At 51.2% G+C, this 10,593-nt stretch overlaps 1 protein-coding gene across 4 annotated transcripts in view; it reads left to right on the top strand.

Moving 5' to 3' along the window:
• The window catches only part of Paxip1 (PAX interacting protein 1), a 55,890-nt gene that overhangs the window by 20,925 nt on the left and 24,372 nt on the right, over positions 1 to 10,593 (top strand). For all 4 annotated transcript variants that reach the window (XM_029570481.1, XM_029570480.1, XM_017801723.2 and 1 more), the window contains one exon: positions 5,509 to 6,144. In XM_029570481.1, the coding sequence (XP_029426341.1) occupies positions 5,812 to 6,144 (333 nt within the window). In that variant the 5' untranslated portion in view covers positions 5,509 to 5,811. The remainder of the gene's footprint in view (positions 1 to 5,508; positions 6,145 to 10,593) is intronic.

The raw sequence follows: 10,593 nt of genomic DNA, 5'->3' as shown, positions 1-10,593 counted from the left end.
TTTATTTATTTATTGGTACTGGGGATCAAACATAGGGCTCATATCCAGGTAAGTATCTTGTGTATAATTTATATTTTAAAGTACTTAATTGACTTGAAAATGGAACATCTTTAAAATTTTGTTTGGAGGAAACACATCTAAGTCAACAGTTTGTATGAGTGAGTGTGTGTGTCTTGTATTCATGTAGCTGTGTGTAGATGTGTCTGCTTCAGTTAAGACACAGGTCTTAATGCACACTAAAGAGACTCATGGGGCTGTGCTTGCGTAATGACTGGAGTTTAGATCCCCAGAACCTGCTACAAACTGGGCAGGGAGGCGACCTTTCTATACCTGCAGAGTGGGATGGAGGCAGGGTCCCTGGAGCAAACTGGCTGGTCAGGCTTGCCAAATGGTGAGCTCCAGGTACAGCTAGAGACCTCGCCTCAGTACCTGTGGTGAAGAGCGGTCAGGACCTCTGGTGTCAACTTTGGGCATCCCCACCCGTGCTCATACACGTGCGAACACACATGCAGATCACACACGCACCCACAAAAAAGACATTTTATTTAGCTAGTACATACTCATATAATGAATATGGCACATAAGTAATTTTAGGAAATTTAATTGTTTAAAAATTTGATTTGAAAGGAGATATATGCCAGATGTGCTCTGCATACCTATGAGGGTGTTCAGAGTCTGATGGGATTGCAGTATTTTATACAGTTCGACTACTCTTTGTCCTTGATTTTATTTATAAAGTAGAAAAGTCAGGTGCATCTGTTTTTCCAATTTTGACTTCACAGTTTTAAAATAACAGATTCAATATGGGGGAGGGACCTGTTTTAGTACTCACTTTGCTTTCTCAGTAGGGTGAAACTTACTAAAATCAGATTCCAAGTTTGCCAGTCTAAAAACATCAGCAATTGGCAGTTAGTGCTCAGCCTCCTGGGTCCTTTGTCAGCGCAAAGAGACCAAGACACAGTTGCTTTCCTGACAAGTCCGTTCACTATGTGCTTCCCCAGGCCTGAGGCATTAAGGACCACAGTGCCAGACACAAGACGGGAAGAGAAGCAGTTAGTCCTGTGACGGGTCTTGCTGCTCTGGAAGACAGGTGGTGTGCTGTTTACAGATGTGTTATCAGGACTGCGACAGCTTCAGAAAAGGCCAGTGTTGTGTCTAAGGACAAATGACCGTAAGGATGTCGCCCCTGGTGACACAGAGTCCAATAAAAAACTCACCACCTTTGAGTAGGGTTTTGTGCAAACATTCCTGTAAAGCACATGCCAGGAACTGCCTGGGAGGATGGCAGGTGCTGTGCTGTGTGAGCCTCTGTCGGGAAATTCCGCTGCCAGCACACTGGGTCTTCCTAGGATGTGGTGTCCTGTGTCCCAGGTCCCCACCAGCTTTCACGTAAGCAGAGCAAGGCCTTCACATGTCTCCCACCTCCAAGTCAGGCTAACAGCTCCTGGAGCATCTGGGCTTCAGTGCTTGCTGCCTGCTGGCTAAGGACCAAGACAGACCAGGCACCTTCCTGGGCCTGCTCACAGACCCAGGGTCTTGTCTCAACTGCTTCTTGTTCCTGCCTCTTCCTTAGAAGGCTCTGGCACGCAGGCCTCAGTGAGCCAGAGGACCTACATGTCTTGCTATCTGTGGAACTGGAATGGCTTTAGGTTTATGTGAACGTAGATTATAGTTAGCCATCATGTGCTTGATTCGTGATCGTGTCTGTTGCTGAGGCTGTGGGACAGAGGGACTGCAGCGTTGGGAGTCACACCCTTCAAAATGCCTGGGGTTTGTGCTTTCGTTCAGACTGCAGTGTCCTACAATCTGTTCAGATTCCTTTTAAGATTTATTATGTGAATGTGTGTGTGTCTATATCATGTGTGTGTTGATGCCCATGGAGGCCAGAACTGAGGGTCAGATCCCCTGTAGCTGGAGTTACAGGTGATTGTAAGCCTCCCAACGTGGCTGCGAGGCTCTAACCTCTGGTCCTCTGGAAGAGCAGCAAGTGTTCTTAACCACTGAGCCATCTCTCCAGCCCGAGGCATAAATTCTTAAAGCCAAATCACAGCCAATTTAGACAGTTCTCAGAATATAAATTTTGGGAGTACTGGATAGAGACTGACTTTACACAAAAACAAATGGCATTGCTTTTCCTCGGGTTTTTGTGTTTATTAATGAGTTCATAGAGAAAGTTTGTACATATGACCTAATGAGGTGCCTTTCAGTTTACATTGGGAAAATGGAATAATTTAGAACTCGAGCAGAAATGAGGTTGATTACTTAGAAGACTGTCCTGTCACATCTTCAGGCTTCTGAGTGTACTGGTGCCATGGCCCACTTCAAGCTACTTACCTGATATCACCAGTGGTAACGTGGGAAGACATGCACACCAACCCATGTCGTGGTTGTCAAATTCTGCAGCTCCTGAGCTCCTTGACACGCAGGAAGCCATCTTGAGGATTCGAGTATCAGGTCATTTTTTTGGCAAATTGCCTTATGCAAAGGCATTTAAACTTCATTAATTGTGTAAGAACCTGAAGTTCTTCTGGAGCAGACCGTCCACAAACTGGAGCTCCTCGGTCCGCCAGAAGAATTCCTCATCCGTATTTATAGGAGGTTGTGTAACACTTTCTGCTTAAGTAGGCTGTGAGCTGTGGCCGGATGGTGGTCTGTGGACAGTGCTTCTAGCTTGCTGGAGGCCCTGGTTGGGGAGTGGGGAGGAAGGCTGACTGCTAAAACACTGCATGTGGGCTAGAGAGACAGTTGCTCTGCAGAGGGCCTGGGTTCAGTTCCCAGCAGCCACATGGTGGCTAACAACTACCTTAACTCCAGTTTTTAGGAGATCTGACACCCTTTCCTCGCCTCTCTGGGCATTATACAACATGGGTGCAGTACATGAAGGCAATGCACTCATACAAAAAAAAATAAGTAAATCTTTTCTTTTGGTCTTTTTGAGACAGGTTCTCTGTAGCCCCAGCTGGCCTGGAATTCAGTGTTATAGACAAAGCTGAACTGGATTCACAGATATCCACCTGCCTCTGCCTCCTGACTGCTGGGATTAAAGGCGTGCGCTACCACACCCAGCTAAAATAAACGAATCTTAAAAAAATAATATGGGGAGCTGAAGGGATGGCTCAGTGGTTGAGAGTGCCCAACTGCTCTTCTTGCGTTCAGTTCCCAGTATCCACGTCAGGCCCCACATGGCCACCTGTAGCTCCAGCTGCAGGGAATCCGATGCCTCTGGCGAAGGCACTGTATGCAGTGCATGTGCCCGTACAGACGAGAAACATGAATACAGCAGGCGTGTGTGCACTTCCCCATAGGGTGAGAACACTCCAGGCTGACTCAAGAATACCGTGTTGGGTCTCTGTGTGAGTCCTGCCTTCCCGAAGTGGGTGTTTTCGGTGCAGAGCAATTTGAATTGCTCAGGTTCGTTGCAGCCTCTGTGTCTATGTGGTGTGGTCCTGCTCATGTGGCCTCTGCCTGTGTGGTTGTGGTCCTGCTCGTGTGGCCTCTGTGTCTGTGGTTGTGGTCCTGCTCGTGTGGCCTCCGTGTCTGTGGTTGTGGTCCTGCTCGTGTGGCCTCTGTGTCTGTGGTTGTGGTCCTGGTCGTGTGGCCTCTGTGTCTGTGGTTGTGGTCCTGCTCGTGTGGCCTCTGCCTGTGTGGTCATACGCCTCTTCCTTTACTCACTGAACTTGTTCAGGACTGTCTCCTGTGACTAACTCTACCTTGTATTTTTGAAAGACCAAGGACCAACTTCCTGGTTAATGCAAACTGGACCACACGCTTTGCCAGGCTTACGTCATGCCCATTGAGTAGCAGGTTTACAGGGCCCGGAGGCAGTCCTTCATCCTGTGTCCCTGCCCTGGCCTAGTGCAGTGCTTGTCTTGGTCAGAAACTCCAGGTGCCCTGTGGGCTGCATGTGTGGAAGGAATGGATTTTAGCTTAGTACCAGTTGTTTGCCACAGAACTCTATTACCCTCCAGGCTTTCAGAAGCAAACGGGTGAGAGGTGGCTGAAGTGGACTTAGAAACAGATTTTTGTAAAAGCAACTTTTATTGTATTCTGTTCCGTCAAGATGCTGCCCAGATGTGGGCCCTCGCCTCTTGAGTGTTCACCCTTTTCTTACTGTGCATCTGGTGTCTGTCCCGTGTCCGTGTCCATATGTGTGTGTGTGTGTGTGTCCGTCCGGCATCTGGTCCGCCCTCCCTGCTGGGATCGAAGGACTCACCACCTAGGCAATGTGGTTCCCGTTCTGCCTTAGTTTCTTCTCCACGGATGGGATGGAATGCTTTGACAAAAGCAGCGTAAGGGAAAAGGGCTTGTTCAGCTCACAGTTGAGGTGAGAGTTCGTTGTGGAATGGATAGCACAGTGGCAGGAGCTCCAAGGGGCTGGTCACGCTGTGTCCTCCTTCAGAAGAGAGCATACGGAGGTGTGCGTGCTAATACATAGCTTCTTTTCTCTCCTGACACACTCCAGGACCTCTGCTCAGGGACTGTCCTGCCCACAGCTCATAGGGCTCTGGCCACATCAGTTACTGTAATCTGGACAGTGGGTCTGGAGAGATGGCTCAGTGGTTAAGGGCACTGGCTGCTCTTCAGAAGACCCAGGTTTGTACCCAGCACCCACATGGTGGCTCATGACTGTCCAAAACTTCAGTTCTAGGGAGTTTGACACCCGCTTCTGGCCTCTGGGAGCATTGCAGGACACAGGTGCACTCACATATATGCAAGCAAACCACTCATGCATGTAAAATAAAAATAAATTGAAATCTAGTCAGTCCCAGCAGACATGCCCAGAGGCCTGCTAGGTGTTGGGTTGACAATAGAATACCATACTTTGTCATTTAGCACTGTTATTTCTTATTTTTGAGATAGAGTCTCATTGTGTAGCCCTGGCTGGCTGTAGCTCACTGTGTAGACCTAACCTTGCCTTGAACTTTCTGCCTGCTTCTGTCTCCCAAGTGTTGAGATCACAGACATGCGGTACCAGGTTGGCAGTGCTGGTTTAAGTCAGTCTCGTGTCATGTCTGACTTCTCTTTGGAGCTGGGTGCGTCCTGTCTACAGCCCTTAGTGCAGCTCTGCACGTGGACGGAGCTCCCTGCGAACCAGGAAGGGGGCTGCCGTGGCAGTCAGCCACACTCCTGACCACTTACCCTAGTGAGCGCCAGCCTCTCCCGGACAGCTGCTCTGTAGCAACCATTAGAATGTGCAAACTCTGATTGCAGGTTTCCATTCTGTGTGACTTACAGCTCTCTGAATGTACTGGAAACACCACTTACACAAGCAGATTAAAGCGTGTAAGGTCCCTGCTGGAGGCGTGAGCTCTTCTGGTGCACTGACCTGTGGCTGCTCTGACCCGGGCCACAGACTTCAGCCTTTGTCTCGTGTGGGTTTTTCTCAGTACAGGACATCGCCCAACTCTGCAGCTGTATCCTGGCTGACATGCCCTCCTCCGAACGAGCGGTTCCTGGACGGGGTGAGCGTGGGCAGCTTTGTCAAGTGTGTTTGTGTTTCACTCTTAGGAGAAGTACGAATGTGCTGTGAAGAGAGCAAGTATTCGGATTGTCACCCCCGACTGGGTCCTGGACTGTGTGTCTGAGAAGAGCAGGAAGGACGAAGCATTTTACCACCCTAGGCTGATCATCTATGAGGAGGAGGAGGAGGAGGAGGAAGAGGAGGAGGAGGAAGAGGGAGAAAACGAGGAGCAGGACTCCCAGAAGGAGGGCAGCACTGAGAACTCGAGTCCGGCCAGTCCTCAGGAAGGCTCCCCCGCTGGCCCGCGGCTCTCCCCCAAACCCAGTGCTGAGACAGTCCAAGGGGAGTTGATGTTTGATGACTCCTCAGATTCGTCCCCCGAGAAGCAGGACCGGAACTTGAACTGGACCCCAGCCGAAGTCCCTCAGATCAGCACAGCCAAACGCAGGCTGCCTCAGGGAAAAGAGCCGGGGCTCATTAACTTGTGTGCCAATGTCCCGCCAGTCCCAGGCAACATCCTGCCTCCCGATGTTCGGGGCAGCCTGATGGCTTCTGGACAGAACCCCCAAAGTTCTGAACGACCAGAAATGTTGGCGGCCTGGAGCCCCGCTGTGCGGACGCTTCGGAATATCACCAACAACGCGGACATTCAGCAGATGAGCCGTCCGTCCGACGTGGCACACGTAAGTCTCGGGAAATGGACGGCTGGGTGTAAGTGGGGAATGGCACATCTCCAGACCAAGCCCCATTTTGTGGGAACTCACGTTAGTCATATTGTGTAGTTACAACCAGACAGTGGCATTTGGGCCAGCGCTGACTGAATATAGTGGTGGCTGCCTGTCATGGCCCAGTGCTGTAGCCATCTCTGTGTAAACACTCTGATGTCTACCCAACAGTGGACTCACTGGTCTGCTGAAGACCCATTTCTTTATGTGTCCCTGTTGGTAAGCTCCACATTACCCTGTATTCAGTGTCAGGATCTGCCATTGGAGACAGATGGCAGGAAGGGTCTTAGGAGGGAGGTGATGAAATCAGGGTTGACTGACAGACTGGGGTGATGGAGGGTCCAGTTCCAGGTAAACAAGTGCAGAGACCCCAAAGTGGGGAGAACTTGGGGGCTCCAAGATGAGGTCTGTAGGTGTGGTGGTGGTGGGGAGAAGGGAACGGGAGAACCCACAAGACACTAGAGCACAGGGAGAGGAGCCCCGGAGGGAGCTGGGGTTGGGCATTACCTCAGAGAAGGGTGTGGAAAGCTGCAGGTCTGAAGAGCCTGAGTCCCTGTGAGGTGAGGCCAAAGGTGAGCTGGCTCTGGAGGGGGCACCTGGCCTGGCGGACTTGCCCCAGAGACACTCGGGAACACTGCTAAGATGTCAGAGCTGGCGAGAGCTGGATGAAGGGGCAGAAGGTCTCTGGTCCTTCCTCCTGTGGGTGAGACTCCAGTGGCTGCTACCCGTTCAGCGTGGAAGGCATGTGCTCTGCCGCACTTCTCTGTCCTACAGGACCAGGCTCGGCCAGTCGCTAGTCTCCCCTGCCGCCTTCTCTTTGCATAGAGCAGATGCAGCTTAGGCCTGGGAGTCCTGTCTGTTTGGATTTAGGCATAGACTGACTAGACTGACTTTTGAAATGAAGTGCGCTGCTGGATGGGGGTGAGGGTGCTGTGCTCTGACCCTGCCCCCCAGGGATGCTGGCTCTAGGACAGAGTTGGCCCAGCTGACAGCAGCAGGTGAGGATTTGTGGGGTGGGGGGGCTTCCTGAGAGCATTCCTGCAAAGTACGGACCCAAGAACACGTCACCCTTGGGTGTGCAAAAAATGAATTTTGGAGTGTTAGAAATGGGGAAAAGGGGCTGGAGAGATGGCTCAGCAGTTAAGAGCACTGACTGCTCTTGCAGAGGACCCAGGTTCGATTCCCAGCACCCACATGGCGGCTACGAGCCATCCTCAACTCTAGTTCCAGGGGAATCGGAAGCCCTCTTCTGACCTCCACGGCATTGCACGACACGGGTGCACTCCCATACATGCAGACAATACACTCATACACATAAAATAAAATATTTTTTAAAAAAGAAATGGGCGACAGGTTTGATATTTGATACAGGTGGAGGGTGGCTGTGGCCGTCAAAGTCCTGGGATGGCAGTGGAAGGCTCTGCCACACTTCCTTCTCCTGTGTCCTGGTTGGGCTGTGTACTGGCTTGAGCGCGCTCTGTATCCAGGCAGTAATCCAGCCGACGTGGTTGAAAGGGTCTGAGCAGCTGTGGTGGGAGAACTCAAAGCTGCTGGGTATGTAGAATTGCTGCCTCAGCTGGTGTGGCTGTGAGGTTATGGCCTTGGGACTTGTGCCCCTCTCTGGGTTCCTCACGTTGTGAAGTCCTCAGCTCGAGGCAGACAAGGTAGGAGGGTAGTGAGGGCACAGCGGAGCTCTGTTGGGTGCCCCCGCAGCTGGCCTTAACAGTCTCAAAGCCTTCAGGCCAGGGGCTGCCCTAGGCTGTCCTGACTCCGTGGACAGGCTGCTCAGCCGTGGTCAGCCGTGGTAGGCAGGGCTTTGACTTTGGCTTGTAAAGCCCAGGGCAGAAACAGCCCGAGGTCATGCCCTGCCTCCCTCTCTTTGATAGGTGACCTCTTCATGTGTACAGCGAGACTTGCCAGATTCTGGCAACGCAGACCAGAACTTGGTGTTTCCATGGGGTTTCCTTCTGAGCATGAGGATCAGTGTGTGTACAGAATGGAGATTCCAGGCTGGAGAGAGGGCTCAGCAGTTAAGGGCACTGGCTGCTCTTACAGAGGACCTGGGCTCAGTGCCCAGCACTCACATGGTGGCTCATAACCATCTGTAACTTTAGTTCCAGGGGATCTGACGCCTTCTGACCTCCCCAGGCATTGCACGACACGGGGGCACCTACCTACATGCAGGCAATGCACTCATACACATAAAATAAAAATAATAAATAAAATGTTTAAAAAAATACCCTTACCACTCCTCTCTCCCTGGAGCAGACAGCCATGTGCCCTCCAGGCCTGGGCAGGTGCAGCTGCAGGTACCGCAGCATCTGTCTGCCTTCCTGTGGGCTTTTCTGGGCCCACAGGTGCTACTGGGCTGCTTGGTGTGGTGTGTGGTTGGGTTAATGTTCCCTTTTTTATTGAATATTCTTAATACTTTGCAAAGAAGAAGCAAGTTTGTTTGTTTGGAGACAGGCGCTTGCTCCAGCTCAGACTGGCTTTGCATTACCTGCAGTCTTTCCGCCTCCGCCTCCCAAGTGCTGGAGTGACAGCCTGAGCCACCCTGTCTGGCCGAGAAAGTTACCGTATGAAGAATGATGTTCATGATGGTTTCAAAGTTTTGTCACTTGAGCTAAACAAAATTTAGTAGATAACATGTCTTCTTAGTGCTGCGTAGAGTGTGATGAAAACAAGCTGTGGTTGGATTCCCTGCTCGATGGCCATTTGGTTGGATTCCCTGCTCGATGGCCATTCTATTTATTTATTTATTTATTATTTATTTATTTATTTATTTATTTATTATTTATTTATTTATTTATTTATTTATTATTTATTTTTCAGTCTCTGAGACAGGGTCTCCCTGTAGCCCCGCTGGCTTGGAACTCGCTATGTAGACCAGGCTGGCCTCGAACTCTCTCCCAAATGCTGGGATTAGAGGTGTGGGCCACCGTGTCCCACAACAGCCATTCTTTTTAATTTAATTAATGTACTTGAGAGAGGGTGGGGACCGGGAGAGGTTGGGATAAGCAAGCAAGCTGAGGCCAGCAGAGGGCAAAGGGTGTCCTCATCAATCTCCACCTGTTCTTTGAGACAGAATCTCTCCCTAAACTTTAGGTTCCCTTCTCTTCTGGCAGGCTGGAAGCCAGCCAGCCAACCCCAGTAATCCTCTCTCCACCCTCCTTGCAGCAGAGGTTAAGGGTGTGCACAGCATGGCTCACTTGTTATTTGGGTGCTGGGTGTGAACTGGTTGCACAGTAAGAGCTCATAACCTTGGAACCATCTCTCCGGCCACCTGATGGTCATTCCTGACCACTGACCGACACTCCCCTGTTGTTCGTCGCTCACTGGCAGAGCTGGCTCACTCCTACCCTGTGAAGTAGAAGTGAAATGCTCTTGCTGGAGTTTCTTAAGCTTGGGATGTTTTATCTCATCCACTGCTTAGTATTTGAGAAAGGATAATTTAACAACCCTAAGAATTTCTCAATGAGGGGGAGGTACTTTTTAAAAAAACTGTGTGTGGAGGGGGCTGGGGGGAGGCAGGAGAGGGAACGGGAGAGGGCATGCTTGTGGCTCGGGGCATGTGGAGGCCAGATGACAACCCAAGGGTCAATCTTGGCCTTTGCCTTGTTGATACTGCGTAGTCAGGTCAGGTACCCACGAACCTCCTCCCTGGAGGAGCACAGATTTCTGACACATGCGGTACTTCCTGAGCATCTGGCTTTTATGTGGTATTTGGCTATCTGAATTCAGGTTGTCAGGCTTGTGTGGCCTTTAGTCCACAACCCCCACCCTTTTTTTGAGATGCTATCTTCTGTAGTCCAGGCTAGCCTTGAGCTGTGTAGCCAAGGTTACCTGAGCTCCTTGCTGTTGTTCTTACCTCCCCTTCCTGAGTGCTGGGTTGCAGATGCGTGTCACCATGCCTGGCTGGCACTCGTCACATAAGCAGACCTTTGCTGGAGTTCAGCCTGTCCCTCTGTCCACATAGGGCAGAGCACAATGAGGGAGGAAGAGGGCCCGTGCTGGGCTTCTGTGCTGGGCTTCGCTGCTGTCCGAGCCACTCCTGCTGGTGAACTTGGGTGCCCTGGTTCCCCTGAGCAGAGGTGACTCCTGGGGGCAGGAGGAGGGAGAAGATGGTTCTAACTGGAGAGGTTTGGAATGAGACCTTCACTACCTGCCGTTCCCAGATCAGACCATGGAGCTGAGGGAGTGGGAGTGGAGTGTGCCACACTCCCAGGACCCCTGGCTCAGGCAGAAGGGTACAGGACTAAAGTACTGCCATTTTGTTTATTTTCCCTCCTGTCACTGTTCTCTAAAACTCAGGAGCCCTGAGAGAGAGGGAGGTGGGGAGAGAGAGAGAGGGAGGGAGGGAGGGAGGGAGAGAGAGAGAGAGAGGGAGAGAGGAGGGGGGAGGGAGAG

Source organism: Nannospalax galili, unplaced genomic scaffold (assembly GCF_000622305.1).
Source record: "Nannospalax galili isolate Female #2095 unplaced genomic scaffold, S.galili_v1.0 scaffold302, whole genome shotgun sequence".
NCBI classification, from domain to species: Eukaryota; Metazoa; Chordata; class Mammalia; order Rodentia; family Spalacidae; genus Nannospalax; species Nannospalax galili.
This window is presented reverse-complemented; position numbering and strand designations above follow the sequence as displayed.